Source organism: Myodes glareolus, chromosome 7 (assembly GCF_982192425.1).
Source record: "Myodes glareolus chromosome 7, mMyoGla1.1, whole genome shotgun sequence".
Lineage (NCBI taxonomy): Eukaryota > Metazoa > Chordata > Mammalia > Rodentia > Cricetidae > Myodes > Myodes glareolus.
In genome coordinates, this window is record NC_142032.1 from 98479803 (window position 1) to 98501066 (window position 21264).

Sequence of the window (21264 nt, forward strand, 5' to 3'; positions counted from 1 at the left end):
AAGTCTCTTCTGGGAGTCATACAATCTCTTGTGATCCTATATAAAATTAAAATAAAAAACCAGATTACATTTTTCAGCACATAATTATTATGTATATCTGGATACATAATCCAGGATATACATAATCATTCCAAAACATAGGCAAGGAAGCATAATGAAGAAATACTGGATGAAAACAAACCTGAAAAACATCTGGGCAAACTCAAATTTCTGCATCTCCATGTCTGATGTCAAAACATTCTTTGAATTTCCATTCGAATCCAGCTCTTTTGAATGCAACAAACTTCTTTCTTATGGGCTGATTCCATTACCCTTTAGCAGCTTTCCTCAGCAGTTCTCCCATGACTCTGACATCTCTAATAGCTTGGATTTTCCAAGGCAATTTAGATTTCAAATTCACAGCTTTGTAAAATGACCTCTCTAGTCTCCATTCAGGAACATCCCTGAAACAAGTCTGGACTCAGTCGCTTTCCTTAGTCTCTGGGTCAGACTCCATAGCCTTATTCTTCTATCCTTAAGTCTAGAGCTATGTGACTAAAGCTGCCAAGTTTTGATGTTTACTGGGGCTGAAACATGGCCTCCTTGTTCAATTATAACTTCATCAACTTTTTTTTTTTGACTGTTACCTTCATTGCCTAAGCTTTAATGAACTTGAACATGTTCTATAGACCAGGCTGACCTCAAACTAAGAGATCTACCAAATTCTAGCTTCTGAATGCTGGGAATAAATGTCTGTACAACTATACCTGACTATAACTTTTCTTTAATTCCTTTTCACAAGTTAGACACTTAGCTGGGTGGACTCTTACCCTGAGGTCACTGTTGATTTATTCCATTTCTTACTCCATTTATCTCCTTCAATACAGGAATTAACTCTTCCCAGTGTCCCCTTTCTCAATCTCTCCTCTTTATGCTTTCCTTTGCTCAGCTTTCTCATTTTCATTATAAATTTTCATTACAATTAACATGAATAACCACATAACAGAGTCTATGATGGACTATTTTGAGATTTCATTTGCCATGGGAATTAATCAAAACTCTTTACTTTTGCACAACTAAACTTTTTGTGCAAGGGCAACAATCAGCCACAGTCTTCACTAAAATATCACAAGAATGATCTTTAGGCAGCATACTAAAATTCTTCTCCTTTGAAATATCTTCAGCCATCCCCCCCCACAGTTCAAATAATTCTTAGTGACATGTTCCATGTTCCTACTGCTATAGCTCATTAAACCAGTGCTTTAAGTATCCCCCTCCTTTCCTAAATCAAAGTACCAAAGTCCAAATTTCTCCATTCAAATCATGATTAGTCCTATTACAGCAATACCCTATTCCTGGTCCAAACTTCTGTTTTAGGGTTTCTACTTCTCTGAGGAGACGCATGACCACAGTACCTTTTTATTTTTTTATTTATTTTATTTTATTTTTTTAAAACAACAAAGTGTGTTTAATTAACTGACAACAGAGAAAGCTGGTAAAGAAATGCTGGTGAATTTGGTCAAGTAAGAATTAGAACCGAGGAGCTCCATAATCATCTAGCAACCATTCGATGTTGTATCTATGGTGAGAAATATACATGATAGTAACCCCAGGGATCTTCCGGATTCTTCGTTTGAGGTCCCAATCAACTGTAGCCACAATGTGCTGAGTGACTCTGTACCAAGCAGTTATCAGCATAGGTTCCTTTGTGTAGGCATGGAAGTCAGTCAAATTGTGGATCCTTGGTGATTCTTAGTGCCTCTCGGTACTTTTGGCCCAGTTTCTCAGTTTCAGCCATCACACAATTAGTTACACAAGGGATACACTTGGCGTACAGACTGTCCATAATGGACTGCACTAAGTCTAGTTTGGCTTTGATGGAAAAGTTGATGAAGTTGGTGTCAACAAGAATGTGGTACTGTGGACCCAGCTGTGTATTGTACTGGAAGAATAAGCAGGAAGGATGTTGGGGGCTTGTCTGTCCTTCAGCGCACTGAGATCTTTCTTCTCCTTCTTTTTAAGATTTAATCTATCCTCTTTAAGTCTCTCATCTCTGAGACTAAGCATTCACTTCATGGTTATATATTTTCTTGTTTTCTTTTGCTTCCCCATGTTCACGCCGCACTCCTGTTTCTTCCGGCCACAGTACCTTTTTAAAGTAAAACGTTGAATTGGGATGGCTCACTTACGGTTCAGAGATTCAGTTCATTATCACCATGGTGGGAAATGGTGATAGACAAGCAGATATGTACTAGAGAAATAGCTGAGGTTTCTATATCTTGTAGGCTATGGGAAGTTATGTCTCACTCTGCAGTATCCTGAGTACATATGAGTTCTAAAGCCTGCCTTCACAGTTAGACACTTGGTCCAATAAGGCCATATCTACTCCAACAAGGCCAAACCTCCTAATAATGCCTATCCCTTTAGGGTGCATATTTTCAAACTACCACAAAGGCCATCAGAAGGTTTAGAAATTTTAAAATCAGGATCTTAACCCTATGGAACTTTGGTGTCTAGTAGGCATAAAATTCAATGTGAAATATGCCGTACTATTACTTCTGTTGGAGTAGTCAAGATTACCTACTGAGAGCACTGTCATTTGGGATGTAAGTTTGCGAAAAAAAAAAAAAAGAGAGAGAAGGGATACCCAATCACACAAGTGGAGCTCAGGACATTGCAGTATGGTGATAAAGTTTAGCAAGGTGCTTGAGAAAGATTTTAAGATTGTTTTTCTTTTCTTTTGCGGGGGGGGGGGTCAAGACAGGGTTTCTCTGTAGCTTTGGAGCCTGTCCTGGAACTAGCTCTTGTAGACCAGATCTCGAACTCACATAGATCCACCTGCCTCTGCCTCCCAAGTACTGGTATTAAAGGCATGCGCCACCACTGACAGGCTAATATTGTAAGATTGTATGTGCATCTAGTCAGATATAAGGAGACCACATATCAAGAAATAAGGGAAGTTCTAGAAAAAGGCTTGTGTAATGGTGCTGCCCTACAATGGGATTGAAGGGGCTGAGGCTAAGGGGATTCTCTAGAAGACCTCGGGTGCAGGAAAACAGTGGAAAGAAGAGCTGGTCAGAACACTTTGACTTAATACATTATTTAGCTAGGTGTTGGAGTATCCTTCCTGTCCTGAAGCCTGGGCATTCTATATTTTCTGAAGACTGAGGTCTGTAGGGAATGGGAAAATAGCACTTCGTACCTGAGGTAGGAAAGCAATGTTGAGTTTTCTTAGAAACAAAATTTTGTCTGCTATCACATTATATATAGCTGGAGGTAGTCCAAAATGAGAAGCTATGTAAGAAAGTCTGTGAGCAACCTCTTTCCTGTGTTCCCTCAGACATGGTAGAGAAGTTAATAATCAATCTGAGAATATGTCTACCAGTGTGAGTTTAGAGCAGATTCACTAGGAAGGTGGAAGGCAAACATCCAGTCTAGTGGAAGATGATCTCAGGCACAGTAGTAGGGAAGGGAAAAGATCTGAGAACTCCTTGGGTGACAGCTTGAGAGAAGATACGACATTGAAGTTTGGTGATAAAGGCAGCCTGTTACAATGTGATGGAGTAGAGCTAAGTTTTGAGTAAGGTGGAATAAATACATTGCTATCTCATATGGAGCTTATCATATGATGCTGAAGGGGTGCCTGGTCTCTAGCAGAAAAGGAATAATAGGGTTACTTCAAATACACCAAGAATCTTTGAAGATTACTTCCCTTTTTTTTATTTGGAGAAATTTCTGATGAGACAAGGAATAGAAGAGTAAGTTCATTAATAGAGGGCGAGACAGACTTAGGATGTATTGGGTTCAGAGAATTGGATGGGTATGAAGTAGAGGCCAGTGCTTCCAATTTAGCAATTGCATTAGCTCCAGTGTTGTCTTTGGCTATCTGCTCAGAAGTGCCTTAGTGGCTTTTGCGGTAGATGACAAGGTGAGTTGTAAGTGCTTGTGAGTTAGTTTGCTTTTAATTAGCAGAATCTGCTTTAAGATGAGAAAACTTCACTTTACCAAATTACGGCATGAAATTGGAGAATGTGGTAAGCATCTTGATGTCAGTGTGGGTATTTGTTGACAAAAGTTTCTGTTCTGCCCGATCCTTTTGCATTTCTGTCACAAAGAAACACACAGAGGTCTACATTATTTATAAACTGATTGGCCTATTAGCTCAGGCTTCTTATTAACTCTTATAACTTACATTAGCCCATAACTGTTTATGTGAACCACGTGGCTTGTTACATTTATTGACAAGGCAGTCACATCTTGCTTCCTCTGCATCTGGGTGATGGCTACAGACTGAAATTTCCCTCTTCCAAGAATTGTCCCCCTGACATCTACACAAATGTTCTACCATGCACATGCTCTGCCTACACCAAATAAATAAATTGCAAAATATTATAAAGAAATATAAAGAAAAAATCTTTTGCTCTCTGAGTCAAATCTCAGAAAACAGACACACATCGTAGAGGGCACCTGTGCTGTGGGAAGAGATCCTGGGTAAATATCTAACTGAAGGAGTAATTCTTTTCCCTCCTTACCATGTTTTCCTATATATCATATTTCTTGAAGTATCTGGGACAATAACTTTCATGTGAAGCACTTTCTTGTCCAAATAATTGTCAGGGCTCTTTGGATTATGCTACCGACTGCAAGATTATTCAATGAGAGCTCAGCACAGTCTTCAGGGGTCTACTCATCACAAATGCTTGTCTCATGTGGGACACACCTCATTTAGCAAGGCATGAGGAGTATTGTTACCAGAGATGCACATCTTCTTTTTTTTTTTAGTAAATTTTATTAAATTATAAAAGTTTCCATTTCCGCCCCCCCTCCCAACACCCTCCCACTCCCCCCACTCCCCCCTCCTTCCCCTCTGTCCCCCAGGGCAGTCAGGGTTTCCTGCCCTGTGGGAAGCTCCAGCTCCCTTCCCCTCCCTCCAGGTACAGGAAGGCGAGCGTCCAAACAGACTGGATCCCCAAATTCCAGCATATGCAGAGGAAACAGGTCCCAGTGTCATAGTCAATGGCTGTTCAGAAAGACCCCGGGCCAGCCACAGTCAGAGAATCCGGCCAAATTCCGAGAATCTGGCTAGATCACGTCCTCGTTCAGTCCCAGTCCGACTGGCCCTGGTAAATTCTCATCAGATCCGTTCCCTTGTATCAGTGGGTGATAGCATCCCTCGCAGTACTGATTTCGTCTTTCATGTTCCTCCTCCTTCCGCTCCCCCTCCGGACCTCGGGGGGCTCAATCTGTTGCTCCAATGTGGGCCTCCGACTGCATAGCCGTCCTTCGCCAGACGAAGGATCTATGGTGATAAGCAAAATATACATCAGTATGGTCATGGGCCACGGCTGATTCAGGCACCCTCTCCTCTGTCCAGAGAGCAATCTGGGGGATTTCTCCTTGGACCTGGGATCCCATATATAATCAAGTCTCCTGTAAACCCTAAAATGGCTCCCTTAGTTGAAATATATTGTTCCCTGATCCCATATTCATCCTACCTCCCTCCCCCCCATCCCCGGCCATCAAGCTTTCCCCGTTCCTCCCCTACTCCCTTCTCTCTAGCCCTCTCCCCCTCCATCGACCCTCCCACCCCCCCATGCACCCGAGGTTACCTGGGACTCTTGTTTATTTCCTACCTCCTGGTGGATAGCTAAATAATCTTCATCAGGTTCATCTTCTTATTTAGCATCTCTAGGATCACGAATAATAGGCTCAAAGACCTTTAATTATGGTTAGAATCCACTTATGAGTGAATACATACCGTGTTCCTCTTTTTGGGTCTGGCTTACCTCACTCAGTAAACCGTTTTCTATTTCTATCCATTTGCATGCAAAATTCAAGATGTCATTGTTTTTTACTGCTGAGTAAAACTCTAATGTGTATATGTTCCACACCTTTTTTAACCATTCTTCTATTGAGGGGCACCTAGGCTGTTTCCAGGTTCTGGCTATTACAAATAGTGCTGCTATGAACATAGTAGAACAAATGCTTTTGTAGTATGTTAAGGAATCTCTAGGGTATATTCCCAAGAGTGGAATTGCTGGGTCCTGAGGGAGGTTGACTCCCAGTTTCCTGAGAAACCGCCACACTGATTTCCACAGTGGCTGCACGAGTTTGCATTCCCACCAACAATGGATGAGTGTTCCCCTCACCCCACATCCTCTCCAGCATAGGCTATCGTTGGTGTTTTTGACTTTAGCTATTCTGACAGGTGTAAGATGGTATCTCAAAGTGGTTTTGATTTGCATTTCCCTGATCGCTAAGGAGGTTGAGCATGACCTTAAGTGTCTTCTGGCCATTCGAAGTTCATCTGTTGTGAATTCTCTGTTAAGTTCAGTACCCCATTTTTTAATTGGGTTAATTAGAGTTTTAGTGCCTAGTTTCTTGAGTTCTTTGTATATTTTGGAGATCAGACCTTTGTCTGATGAGGGGTTGGTGAAGATCTTCTCCCAGTCAGAAGGCAGCCTTTTTGTCCTACTGACAGTGTCCTTTGCTTTACAGAAGCTTCCCAGTTTCAGTAGATCCCATTTATTCATTGTTTCTCTTATTGTCTGTGCTGCTGGGGTCCTACTTAGGAAGAGGCCTCCTGTGCCTAAATCTTGTAGACTACTTCCCACTTTCTCTTCTATCAGGTTCAAAGTGGACGGATTAATGTTGATGTCTTTAATCCATTTGGACTTGATTTTTGTGCATGGTGATAGATATGGATCTACTTTCATTATTTTACAGGTTGACATCCAGTTATGCCAGCACCATTTGTTAAAGATGCTTTCCTTCTTCCATTGTATACCTTTAGCTCCCTTGTCGAAAATTAGGTGTTCATAAGTTTGTGGGTTAATATCTGGGTCTTCTATTCGATTCCATAGGTCGACTTCTCTGTTCTTATGCCAATACCAAGCTGTTTTCAATACTGTAGCTCTATAATAGAGTTTGAAGTCAGGGATGGTAATGCCTCCAGAAGTTCTTTTATTGTATAAGATTGTTTTGGCTATCCTGGGTTTTTTGTTTTGCCATATAAACTTGATTATTGTTCTCTCAAGGTCTGTGAAGAAGTTTGATGGGATTTTGATGGGGATTGCATTGAATCTATAGATTGCTTTTGGTAGAATTGCCATTTTTACTATGTTGATTCTCCCAATCCAAGAGCAGGGGAGGTCTTTCCATTTTCTGGTATCCTCCTCAATTTCTTTCTTCAAAGACTTAAAGATTTTGTCAAATAGGTCTTTCACTTCCTTGGTTAGAGTAACCCCAAGATATTTTATGCTATTTGTGGCTATCATGAAAGGTGATGCTTCTCTGATTTCCCTCTCTGCTTCTTTATCCTTTGTGTATAGGAGGGCCACTGATTTTTTGGAGTTGATCTTGTATCCTGCCACGTTACTAAAGGTGTTTATCAGCTGTAGGAGTTCTTTGAGAGTTTTTGGGGTCGCTTATGTACACTATCATATCGTCAGCAAATAACGAAAGTTTAACTTCATCCTTTCCAATTCGAATCCCCGTGATCCCCTTATGTTGTCTTATTGCTATTGCTAGAACTTCAAGCACTATATTGAAGAGGTATGGAGAGAGTGGACAGCCTTGTCGCGTTCCTGATTTTAGTGGAAAGGCTTTGAGTTTCTCTCCATTCAGTTTGATGTTAGCTGTCGGCTTGGTGTATATTGCTTTTATTATATTTAGGTATGATCCTTGTATCCCCAGTCTCTCCAACACCTTTATCATAAATGGGTGTTGAATTTTGTCAAATGCTTTTTCAGCATCTAGTGAGATGATCATATGGTTTTTTTCTTTCAGTTTATTTATATGATGGATTACATTGATAGATTTGCGTATGTTGAACCAGCCCTGCATCTCTGGAATGAAGCCGACTTGATCATAATGGATAATTTTTCTAATGTGCTCTTGGATTTGGTTTGCCAGTATTTTATTGAGAATTTTCGCGTCGATGTTCATGAGTGAGATTGGCCTGTAATTCTCTTTCTTGGTTGTGTCTTTGTGTGGTTTTGGTATTAGGGTAACTGTAGCTTCATAAAAGGAGTTAGGCAGTGACTCTTCTGTTTCTATATTGTGGAATACGTTAAGGAGTATAGGTATTAGCTCTTCCTGGAAGTTCTGGTAGAATTCTGCATTGAAACCATCTGGTCCTGGGCTTTTTTGGTAGGGAGATTTTTGATAACAGCTTCTAACTCTTCGCGACTAACAGGTCTATTTAGATTGTTCACCTGTTCTTGGTTCAACTTTGGTATATGGTATTTATCTAAAAAAATGTCCATTTCTTTTACATTTTCCAACTTTGTGGCATATAAACTTTCATAGTAAGATCTAATGATTCTCTGAATTTCCTCTGTGTCTGTGGTTATGTCCCCCTTTTCATTTCTGATCTTATTAATTTGCATGTTCTCTCTCTGCCGTTTGATTAACTTGGATAGGGGTTTGTCAATCTTGTTGATTTTCTCCAAGAACCAGCTTTTTGATTCATTGATTCTTTGGATTGTTTTCTCTGTTTCTATTTTGTTGATTTTAGCCCTCAGTTTGATTATTTCCAGTCTTCTAGACCTCCTGGGTGAATCAGCTTCTTTTTTTTCTAGATCTTTCAAGTGTGCTGTTAAGTCTCCAATGTGTGCTTTCTCCGCTTTCTTTAATTGGGCACTTAGTGCTATGAACTTTCCTCTTAGCACTGCTTTCATAGTGTCCCATAGGTTTGAGTATGTTGTGTCTTTGTTTTCATTAAATTCAAGGAAGAGATTAATTTCTTTCTTTATTTCTTCCTTGACCCAGGGGTGATTTAGTAGTTGACTGTTCAGTTTCCATGAGTTTGTTGGCTTCCTGGGGGGAGCATTGTTGTTGAATTCTAATTTTAGTCCATGGTGATCTGACAAGACACAGGTAGTTACTAATATTTTTCTGTATCTGTGGAAGTTTGCTTTGTTACCAAGTATGTGGTCAATTTTCGAGAAGGTTCCATGAGCTGCAGAGAAAAAGGTATATTCTTTCCTATTTGGGTGGAGTGTTCTATAGATGTCTGTTAAGTCCATTTGATTCAATACCTCCAATAGGTCTCTCAATTCTCTGTTTGGTTTCTGTCTGATTGACCTGTCCATTGGTGAGAGAGGAGTGTTGAAGTCTCCTACTATTAGTGTGTGTGGTTTGATGACCGCCTTGAGTTCTAGAAGAGTTTCTTTTACATATGTGGGTGCCTTTATATTAGGAGCATAGATATTCAGGATTGAGACTTCCTCCTGATGAATTGTTCCAGTTATGAGTATGAAATGTCCATCTCCATTTCTTCTGATTGATTTTAGTTTGAAGTCGATTTTGTTAGATATTAGAATGGCCACGCCCGCTTGTTTCTTAGGTCCATTTGCTTGGAAAACCTTTTCCCAACCCTTTACTCTGAGTAAGTGTCTGTCTTTGTGGTTGAGGTGTGTTTCTTGTAAACAGCAGAATGTTGGATCCTGTTTTCGTATCCAATCTCTAAGTCTGTGCCTCTTTATAGGTGAATTGAGTCCATTGATATTAAGTGATATTAATGACCAGTGGTTGTTGACTCCGGTCATTTTTTTTTTAAGTAGTAGAGTGTATGTGTTTTTCTTCTTTGATTTCTGCTTGTGAATGGTCGCTAGATGTTCGAGTTATTGTAGATCGTGTTGGGAATGTTGGATTCCTTCGGTAGTGATTTTCCTTCTAATATTCTCTGTAAGGCTGGATTAGTAGCTATGTATTGTTTAAATTTGTTTTTATCCTGGAATATTTTGTTTTCTCCGTTGATAGTGAACAATAGCTTGGCTGGGTATAGTAGTCTGGGTTTGCATCCATGGTCTCTTAGTTTCTGCAGTACCTCTATCCAGGATCTTCTGGCTTTCATGGTTTCCATAGAGAAATCCGGTGTAAGCCTGATAAGTGTACCTTTATAAGTTACTTGACCTTTTTCCTTTGCAGCTCTTAAAATTTTTTCTTTAATATTTATGTTTTGTGTTTTGAGTATTATATGGCGAGGGGATGTTTTTTTCTGATCCAATCTATTCGGTGTTCTGTATCCTTCTTGAACCTTCATAGGAATATCGTTCTTTAGGTTGGGAAAGTTTTCTTCTATAATTTTGTTGAATATATTTTCTGGGCCTTCGATCTGCAGTTCTTCTCCTTCTTCAATCCCTATTATTCTTAGATTTGGTTTTTTTATTGTGTCCCAGATTTCCTGAATGTTTTGTGAAGAGAATTTGTTGGATTTGCCGTTTTCTCTGACCAGAGCATTTATTTTCTCTATGGTATCTTCAGAATCTGAGATTCGTTCTTCTATCTCTTGTATTCTATTGGTTATGCTTGATTCTGTAGTCTCCGCTCGTTTACCTAGGTTTTCCATATCCAGCCGGTTCTCGTTTTGTGTTTTCTTCATTGCCTCCATTTCAGTTTTCAATTCTTGGACTGTTTCCTTTACTTGTTTGATTGTTTTTTCTTGGTTTCTCAGGGTATCACTCACGGATTTACTTATTTCTTCAAACTTTTTGTTATATTTCTCATCCATTTCTATACTCATTTCTTCAAACTTTTTGTTATACTTCTCGACCAGTTCCTTAAGGGAGTTATTCATATCCTGTTTAAGGGACTCTATTGCTTTCATAATGGCACTTTTTTCCACTTCATCTGGGTTAGAGTGTTCAAATCCTTCTGTTGTAGGGTCATTGGGATCTGATATTTTCATGTTGTTTTTCAGATTGTTGGAGGAGGTCTTGCCTTGGCGTCTGCCCATCTCTTCGATCAAATGCTCTCTATTGGAACTTCTGGTATCGGGTCAGGTTCCCTTGTTGGGCAGGGAGTTCACTGATAGAATGCCTACCTTTCCCCAAGCAGGGTATTGAACCACAGGCACTGCCTCTTTCCGGGATGCCCCTATAGAGCAGGCCCAGTGTGCAAGGCAGCTGAGCTGGGGAAATTTTATGGGCTCAGTGGGAGGGGAGAAATATAGAAATTTGTACCTGGATGGAAGCTGGGATGGCAGGTGGGAGAGCCTAGCAGGGTGGAAACAGCACTGCAGGCTGACCTGGGAGTCTATGGGGTCGGAGAGAGTCCTAGCTCCCCCTCGCCGGGCCCCTGTCGTGTGCCCGAATCAACTCACCACTCCGAAGGCCCTCTGGATGGAAGCTGGGATGGCTGGCGGGGAAGCTAGCAGGGTGGAGCCAGCAGAGCAGGCTGACCTGGGAGTCTATGGGGTCGGGGGAGAGTCCTAGCTTCCCCTTGCAGGGCCCCTGTTGCGGGCCCGAATCAACTCACCACTCCGAAGGCCCTCTGGATGGAAGCTGGGATGGCTGGCGGGGAAGCTAGCAGGGTGGAGCCAGCAGAGCAGGCTGACCTGGGAGTCTATGGGGTCGGGGAGAGTCCTAGCTCCCCCTCGCCGGACCCGCGGGGGCCCGAATCAACTCACCACTCCGAAGGCCCTCTGGATGGAAGCTCGCACATCTTCTTAACATTTTCTGAAAGACAGTATGCAATACTGCCTCTGAATGTTTTATGCTGTCTCTTTGCAGACATCCTATATGAAGAGCTCTTTCACTCAGATTACAGTTTGGGAATTCTTCCTACATCACTACAGTGTGTTAATAGTTTACTGAACATAATTTTCCTTGTGCATTGATATATTGGATGACTGGTACCAGCAGTACATGATTCTGACAAGAACGTAATCACTGTAAATGCCCTTGTTCCCTCAACCAGGTCTTTGTATAAACTTAGAAGTCTATCATCCTGCACACAGCTTGTCAGTGTTAGTGTCCAGGCAAAGAGACCTCATTGAGACATTCAGAGATGCTCAAGGACAAGAGTTATGATATGTCTAAACTTGTTGAGCCTTAAATCTCAGGAGAGAGAGAGAACAAGTGTGTCCTGGAGTTACTCTGTCAGCAGATAGGAAAGCACTACCTTAAGACTGATTTACATGCTTCTCAAAAGAAAAGGGTGAGAGGTTAGGAGTGTTTATCATGAGCTATTGCAGGTTATGAAACAATTATAGCTTACTCTGAAAGCTGTAATTTCTTCTGTAATTTCACTTATACAAAAACAGTCATGAATCTCCCTATTACCATGCATTTTCATATAATGAGTACATGTAATCTCATGATTGCATCTCAATCTTATGGGCACACACTTCCGTGGATGGTAAATAGATGACTTTTCATTTAGTTATGTAGTTTGATACATAGAATATATAGGGAGACATGCTTCATAACTAGTTAGTGTTCCACTAAGACTACAGACATCTGAAAGCCTGCCTTAGTAGCTACACATGATTAACTCATTTTCACTTCAGAACACGTTTAACTAGACTAAATACTTTTTTTAAAAAAGAAAACTTTACAGTTGACACAAGGTCAGAGTCACAGATGTCTAACCAAGTTTACTAAGAAAAAGCATGCCAATTTTTCACTTGTCAGTCTGTTAACAATGGATCTGTCTATCAAAGTTGTCATTGGGCACTGTACATGCCCCCATCTGGTGGAGGTTTACACCGATGGCCTTGTACCTTTGTGTTGCCATGGTGAGTGGCTCATCTCCTTATGTCATCATGGTTCCTAAATGTGAAGAGATTTTAGAATAGAAGAAGAATCTCGAAGAAGAAACATGGAGAAGTTAGAAGGAGGACTGGATTATTAGAGTAGAAACAGAGTAATAAAGAGCACAGGAAATGAAGAGCATCAATCTGACTGTGTGAAGTTAGTATGAAATCCTTTACATTTTCTTTGCTTTTGGGAAGCATTTCACCTATGGAACCCTGGGAAGGATCTGGAGTTGGCCTCTCAGCCTCTACAGTATTAATGCCTACATGAGAGATAATAGTATGTCGTTGTGATCTTATAACTTCTGGGTATTTTAGAATGCTGTGTCTCAACCCAGGGATAAAGTTACAAGTCAGATACTCTTATTCTGAATAAAACTAACTGATGTTACTTGCAGGTCAACATTTAAGTAAGCCACCCAAATTAGATGTTTAATGTGTTTCAATTATAAGAGTTTCCATTTCACAGCAATGGAAATCCCAGTTAAGATATGGTTCAAACAAGAAATCTCTGAACCATTGCTATTGAATTTATTATCCATGGTGATGAGTTTGATTTTTTCTTATATTCCTTCTCAGTAGATAAGAAAATATTTATTTGTGAAATATATTTGGAATATAACACCAGAGTTAAAATCAAGAACACTGTATTCCTAGGAAGTAAAGACAACAAATGAGGGGAGTGAATATTTTGAACAACAAAAAAATCTAAGTGTATTAACGCATTTAACTAACTAAACTGATTACATATTTTTTCCTTGTGCCTATACCATCTGTACCTCTTGTACTGTTTTGTTTGATACTTAGATTATTTGAAGCAATTTCGTGTCTTTTGACTCTAGCCTCTCTCTGAAAATACCTATAACCTTATGTGGAGAATCTTGCTTGCACAGCAGGAATGAACATATTCTAAACAGAAACTGAGCTACCAGATTATGAAAACAATGGGCCATCAAGAACTTGAAATTTCCTAGAGAATCTCAGGCGAGGAGAAGAGGAAGCCTACATCCTGCCCAGCCAGGGCAGAAACCTGTACTCTAGGAAGGAGATTTGCAGGTTGTCAGATTTTCTTAAAGAAGGAACAAAGATGGCAAATGCTGGGCAGGTGTGCTACTCTGTTTAAACTTCAACTCATCAGGTTCCTGAAGATGGACTTGCAGGGTGTTACCAGATCTTTTTCCCTTTCCACAGTCGGACCAAGCTGAATAAATCTTGTTTCTCTGTTTTCTTTTATTTTTCGTCAACAGCAGGTATCCAGGCCTGACGCAGTGGGCACATGATGTGTCCCTGAGACCTGGCACAGGGCCATATTTAATCCTTAGGAAAGCCTGGCTTTTGATAGATGACTGTAACTCTTACCTGTGGTTTCTCATTTGATCTTTGTATTGACTCAGATTTTAGTTTGAGGAAGTAAATGAAGTTATAGTACAGAGGAAATTAGATAACAATATAGCATTCTTTCAAATGTTCTTTTAACTAAATTATATTTTCCCATTTTCTATATACAATAATAAAAGCCTGGATTAGGTAGAAATCAGAATCTTACATGTCTTGTATATATAACATGGTCTAAATGTAGTTTTAATACTTAGGAAGGGAAATAGGGACAGTTTTAATACTGGCTTTATTATGACAGAATTTAACTTCTGTTTGAGTGGACAAATATTAACTTTTGTACATATGAAGTATTTCCTTAAAAAGTATTATTCCTAAAAATATGAATATTTTAAAACTCTATAAGAATACTACAGAATACCTTTAAAAATCAAAAGATTTTCTCTTAGATATAAAACACCATGAGTCAGTGCTTTATTCTGGGTTTCTATTGCTTTGAGAGACACTATGACCACAACAACTCTTACAAAGGAAAACTTTAAACTGGAGCCTCCTTATTCAGAGGTTTGGTCCATTAGCATCTTGGTGGTGGCATTTGGGCAGAAAGGGTGCTGGATGAGGAGGAGAGAGTTGTACATCTTGATCCATAGACAGCAGAAGCAATGTGTGTCACACTGACCATTTTGTGAGCAAAGAACTCAAAGCCAATCCCACAGTGACACACTTCCTCCAACAAGTTCACACCTACTCCAACAAAGTCACATCTCCACAGCCTTTTCTGCCTTTCCTCCCATGTTCCTGACCCCAAAATCAGCTGGTAGCAGCCAAATAGGGCTGTGAGGGAATTCTATGTTGGGTGCCAGTGTCATGAATTAGTTCCTAGAGTGGCCTCTCTGCCACCTCTGCCATGAGCAAAGATCGTCTCCCTGCACTTTACCTGCACCTTCCAGGGCTGCAGACTCTGCTGTACCCAGCAGGAGACCTGCCTAGTGTGGCTATTGAACAGCCAAAGACCTTCACAGACACACGGTCTGTGATTTATACTAAAAAACTTCTTGATTTGAGTATATTTTTCAGCATTCAACCTAAAATCAGATCTAAACCAAATACGTGGATTCAAGTGCACTTCAACACCTACTGGCAGGTGACAGTCCTTGTCCTACTCCAGCTGATTAAACACAGGTGAGATTTATTATTCTAACTGTAATTCAAAAGTTACTGATTTAATATGGGCATTATGTCAGACAATCTAACCGTCCAAGATTTCAATAGCCTTTTCATTTCCAGCATGTGTGAGGTTTTACAAGACATTTATGATGTCCCTTCTACATTGCTTTTCCTATTCCTAGGGTTTAGTTTTGTACTCAATAATCTTTTCTTAAAAAATATAGTTTGATAATAGGAAAATGATGCAGTCTTTACAGACTGAATCCAGGCTTTTGGGGGTAAAAGTTGCAAATATAAAGAAGGATATGACCATCTTAACTAACAATTTTCAGTCAGCTGAGGTACTTTTAAACTTGGTACAGGCTGGTACCAAGCTTCTTGAAGAGTAGATCATACATCTACAGGAGAACACAAACACTTTAAATATCAAAACTCAGTCGAATGAGGTGCTTTTAGAAGTGGTACAGACTAATAACAAACATTTCGAAAAAGAGATTGCACATCTGAAGAAGGATACTAGGACTTTGCTTAATTAGACTCAGTCAACTGAGATATTTTTGGAAAAGGTACAGTCTGATAGCAATTTATTAAAAGAGAGATTCAACAATCTAGAGAAAGAAAAAGCTGATTTGGCATATAATAGTAATTATTTAAAAAGAAATTCAGTACTCTGGAGAAGGAAATAGCAGATTTTGCACATAATAGTAATTTATTTGAAGAGACATTCAGCACTCTGGAGGAGGTATCAGCTGATTTGACACATAAAAGTAATTCATTTAAAGAGAGATTCAGCACTCTGAAGAAGGAAACAGCTGATTTGGCACATAAAACTCAGTCCATGACAGTGTGTGCTGAAACATTATTTGAGAGAATTCACACTGTTGAATGTATTAATCAGACTCTGTCAAAGGGGTATGACAGATTGACTGATAGAATGTCTCTCCATGAAGGTAATATGCATGCCATGAAGATTATGTCCAAGGATGACAAATTATCTCTACTGGACAGACTTCATAACTTAGAATTCTCAATGAGGGCATTAGAGCAGAATACTGGACAGGTGGTCCAGTCATTACAAAAGGCCATGGTAAATAGATTTGAAAAGACTGAGGAAATTATCAACTTTGATGACCAGAAGAAAAAGGTAAAAAGGCAAAATTGAACCTCGTCAGTATGTAAAAATCTCCAAGATAGCATCCCCAGAGATCTACCTGCCTTTCCAATAGTAACATCAGAAATGGTATCTGGCTTCAAATACCCAGGGGTTGTCAAGGAATATACATGGAAGCTATACATATGAATGATCTAAAAGAAATTAAATGAGCAATTGTGGCTTACAGACTACACTTGTCCTTTGTTAGGGAGATGGGCAAAACCTGGGCTTTCGGTAACAGAGCCATACCTCATGCCTGGGCTCAGTTAATATCAGCAGTACTAGACCACAACTGCATGGGAGATGCTTTCTTAAAGAGGAAGCAGGAAATTTGGAGCAACAAGAGAAAGTGAAAGGAATTGAGATTGACCTAGATCAAATTTCTAGGTGAAGGACTTTACCCTGATCCTCAGGACCAAGCTCTCTATGATGACCACACCCTGTCCCTATGTACTACAGTAGATTTAAAAGCTTGGGACAGAATTCAGGAACTAGGAAAGAGAGTTAAATCATATTTTTAGGTTAAACAGGGTCAGAGAGAACTTTTAGTGACTTTTTGCAAAGACTAACTAAGGCTGTACAAATACGGATAACTGACTGAGAAGCTAGATATATAATAATAGAACTTCTGGCTTATGCTAATGCCAACATAGAGTGTCAAAAGATCGTGGGGCCTTTAAAGATCAGATCAGCACCCATGGGTCTTGTATTCATTGACTGTCGAGACACTTGACTATGGTACTGAAGTATGTGTAGAAGAAGCGATTTCCAATGTTAAGAGAAGACACCAAAATACCAAATGTTTTAATTGTGGCAGAATGGGACATATGAGAAGGGATTACAGACAATAGATTTCTAGAATTAATGCCTTCTCTGAGGATGACAGAAATAGGAGGACTCAGCCTTCAGGTTTATGTAGGAGATATGGCAAAGGCTGACATTGAACCAATGAATGTAGGTCAACAAAACACCATGGGGGGCCTCTCACAGGCCCCAATAACAAATGTGGTCCAGTCATTCCCAGTTACTGTGTCTCATCAGGAAAATTAAAAAGTTCCATGTTTGCTGTGAAAAGCAATAATGGTCTGAATGATGAGATGAATATGGATAATGAGTCAAGAGCTCTAGTGAGACATAGAAAATGTATATTCTGGCAGACTTCTATAAATGAATAAAGACCAAAGCTAAGAGTGTGTATAAATGGCATTTTTATTGAAGGCTTATTAGACATGGGTGCAGAAGTAAGTATCATTACTTCAGAATTTTGGCATCCAAATTGGCCTCTTCAGGAGGTTGATGTTAAGTTCATGGGAATTGTCAGGTAAGACAAAGCAAGAGTTGTGTTGAATGCATAGGGCCAGGAGGTCAAATAGGAAAGCAAAGGCCATGTATAGACAATATTACAGTAAATTTGTGCGGTTGTGACCTATTGCAGCAATGAAATACCCAGATTAACATTGTCGCAGCCCCTAATGTTTCTGAGGAAAATATTAGAACATATTACAGACGACAAACACCAGCCATTCAGGCTGTACAAGAACACAAAGCAATTGATAACCCTTCAAACATAACAACAGCCCTACCTTTAAAATGGTTGACCATTTTAAATCAATATGGGTTAAGCAACAGCCCCTAGCTGAGGAAATGTTGTGGGCTTTAGAACAGCTGGTACAAGAGCAATTAGATACTTGACATAGAGGAGAATATACCAGCCCTTGGAATTCTCATGTATTTGTTGTTAAAAAAATCTGGTAAATGGAGAATGGTGACAGATCTTAGAGCTATCAACAAGGTTATTCAACCTATTGTCCTTCTGAAATCTGGAATTCCTCTGCCCTCTCTGTTACCAAAGGGATGACCTCTCATAGTTATTGATTTAAAGGATTGTTTCTTCATTATACATTTACAAGAAAAGAATAGAGAAAAGTTTGCCTTCACAATGTCCATTTATAATATTTCTCAGTCTACTAGGAGGTACCAGGAGACTATCCTCTCACAGGGAATGCTCAATAGCCCCACCCTATGTCAGTACTGTGTAAGTCAGCCATTGGAAATAATACGTAAGCAATTTCCTCAGTCTATAATTTACCATTACATAGATGACATTTTGCTGTCTGATTCAAACATAGAGATACCTTAGAAAGAATGTTAGAAGAAGTAAAGATAGTTTTGCCTAAATGGAGATAGCAGATTGCTCCTGGAAAATACAGAGAGGAAATGCCATCAATTATCTAGGTTATAATTCAGCAGGGAAAATATTAAGTCTTAAACTCTATATCAAGTATATGAGATGTGTGGTGTATTTAGTCTCAAAGGATTTTGATGACTCCAGCCCTCTAGTTGTGCTGCCTGCAACAAGTGGTTTCTGCTTATTCTTGCTCCACTCTATGTTTGTAGCTCTCAGACATTTTTACCACCTTGGGAACATGTGGGAGATCTACCTCTATCCTTTTGAGGAAGATTCACATTTATTCCTATATTGACTCCAGGCATTCATGGTCCCACCAACAATGAAGAAGTGTTCTTCTCTCCCCAAATCCTCATCAGCATTTGTTGTGATTTCTTTTTCTGACTTTGGCCAATCTGTATGTCTTAAAATAAAATCCAGAGTTTTATACTGGGTTTTTCTTATAGTTAAGGATATTGAACATTTTAACAAATGTATTTTTTGGTCATGTGTTTCTTCTTCTGAGGACTCTCTGTTTAGTTCCATATCTTGTTTGTGCTGGAATTCTTTCTTGGTCTTTAGTGATTTAGTATTTTATATATTCATGACAGGAATTCTGACAGATATATAACTGATAAAACTTTTTCCCATTCTTCCTCTTTATAATAATGATGTTATTCTTTTACATACAGAAGCTTTTTGGTCTCATGTGATACCATTTGTCAGCTTTGATACTAATGTCTGTGATAGCAGAGTCCTTATTCAGAAATGTAGGCTGAATTGAGCATATGGAAGGCAGGAGTAACCAAAATGGCATTGCCAGGAAGCAAGGAGGGAAGGGACATGACTGTTTACAATAAATAAAAAATAAAAAATAAATAAACAAATAAGTAAATAAAATGATTGGCGTTAAGATGGGGAGAGATGGCATAAATGCCTGATGCCTCCAATTCTCCATCAGGGGCTATGGGAGCTGCTGCTCATGCAGATGTGACTGCTAATGTGATTGGTTAATTCTCCTTCCATTGCTTCTGGGATTCATGGGGTTTTGATTTGTAAGATCCATGCTGTAAGGAAATAAACAAGTTCCTGCTTGGCTAGACTGTCTGCAGCGCCTGATTGTCTCCAGGATCTGGGGGCTACATGGTATACAGAGCACTTCCCCTCCTCAGGCAGCATCAGATGCAAGCAGCTGGCTCATTTCTTTCTGTGGGGCCTGCAGAGAGATCCCTCAGCTGGTGCCCAATATGCGGCCCAAACAGGGCATTCAGCTGAGGACAAGCTTTGAAGGGCAATGAGAGAGAACAAAGGTCTTATGAAGGAAGGGTAAAGTGCAGTGATGGAATGAAAGAGCAAGACAGAGAGGGGAGTATGGAAATGAATAAATAATACTAAAGTACTTTGAAATTGTCATATAAAAGTGACTAGTTTAGAAGCATCCTAAAATGCATAGCTATACACATATAAATTCAGTTTAAATAAAGTTATACTCTAAAGGGGATAATGCTTCCCCGAACACCATAAGTTATCCATTGTAAAGCCAGTGCCCTGTATGAGCTAGCTTTTTATAAGTTGTTTGTCAGATATTCCGTATCAAATGCCCTAAAAGTTATTAGAAGTTATTGCCATTGCTCCTGTTTGCCCTCTGAAACTTGATAGTAAGACCCTATTGATGAAGACACTACATACTTGAGTCATAATTACTTAAAAAAAAACAAACTGGTTCTGGCCTAAAAGCATTGTCCTTATTGGCTAGCTTTCAAAGTACTAGCAGGCGCTGTGCATGATATAAAAGGAGAAAAATAAAAGATTCCTGCCTCACTATCTGCTTGCTGGTTCCATGGCTGCGCAAATATTTTGACAGAAAACAGTCATTTTCTGATTGAGTTTTATACAAACTCCACAATATGGAATTTAAGATTATATTGTTAATTGAACAAAAAAAATAATCTTTATTTTACTCAGTGATGGATTGTAATGAAGATTTGTAAGCCAAATAACCTGTTTCTTCTCTACATTGTTTTTGGTTAGTGTTTGGTCATAAGTCATAGGGTAGGACATAATAATATTATTCTGTTTAATAGACACAGTAATAAACTGATCCCTAAGTTTTTATCTTTATACTAATATACCAGTGCTTCTTTCAGCCCTGAGTTGAGAAGGTTCTTTTGGATGAGATTAATTTAGAGACTTAAACCAGGTCAACATGCAGTGAAGAAGAGACTGCAGATCTCCTGTCACTAGCTGGAACGTTTATACTTTACCTTCTGCTCACTAGGTTCAGGAGCATTGTGGGAAAGGGTGCAGGGATATTGTCAGAGCCAGAGAGACATTGTCTGGAGTGACACAATGTTTATTAGATACAACAGTGCAGTTGTACACATGAAATCTCAATGGGACTACATGTGCAAGTCCTAGACAAAATCAAGCCAGCCAAGCTTTCAATGAGGGTGGGGAGGGGCTCATGATGTCCTATCTCCTTATGAGAAGCTATTAGCAGTTGGTGGCTGCTGGGGGAGAATCACTGTTTGTCTGGCTGTGGGCTGTAAGGGTATCCATGCTCCCACATCAATGCATAAGAGGCAGAACTAAAGAACTCAGTCTATATTTTTTTAAAATAAGGCAATACATAGAAATGGGATAAAAAAGCAGTAGGACTTGAAGAATTGGAGAGGAGAGAATTTGATCAAAACACATTCTATACATGTATGAATATTAAAAAATGTGAATTTAGGTTTAATGGCTATTTTCATTTCTTAGTTTGGAGTCTGTTCTGTTCATTATCTCACTTAACATTGAAGACTTGGAGTTAGAGAAATTTACTTTTTAATTTTTTATGGATTGTCAATATGAATTAATTATTTGAAAAAAAATCTGACATAGACTTTTCTCCCATTCTGTGGAATGTCATTCATTGTGATG

General features: G+C 39.4%; 1 protein-coding gene and 1 pseudogene across 1 annotated transcript in view; one reads left to right on the forward strand and one right to left on the reverse strand.

Moving 5' to 3' along the window:
• Window positions 1-1495: 1495 nt before the first annotated feature.
• LOC146893403 (rRNA-processing protein FCF1 homolog pseudogene) lies at window positions 1496-2091 on the reverse strand (annotated as a pseudogene).
• Window positions 2092-14762: 12671 nt separating this feature from the next.
• LOC148121533 (interferon-induced very large GTPase 1-like) overlaps window positions 14763-21264 on the forward strand; it is a 47485-nt gene continuing 40983 nt past the window's right edge. Inside the window, 2 exon segments of the mRNA XM_087908707.1 lie at window positions 14763-15037; window positions 16031-16166. Of these exon segments, the coding sequence (XP_087764833.1) occupies window positions 14763-15037; window positions 16031-16166 (411 nt within the window).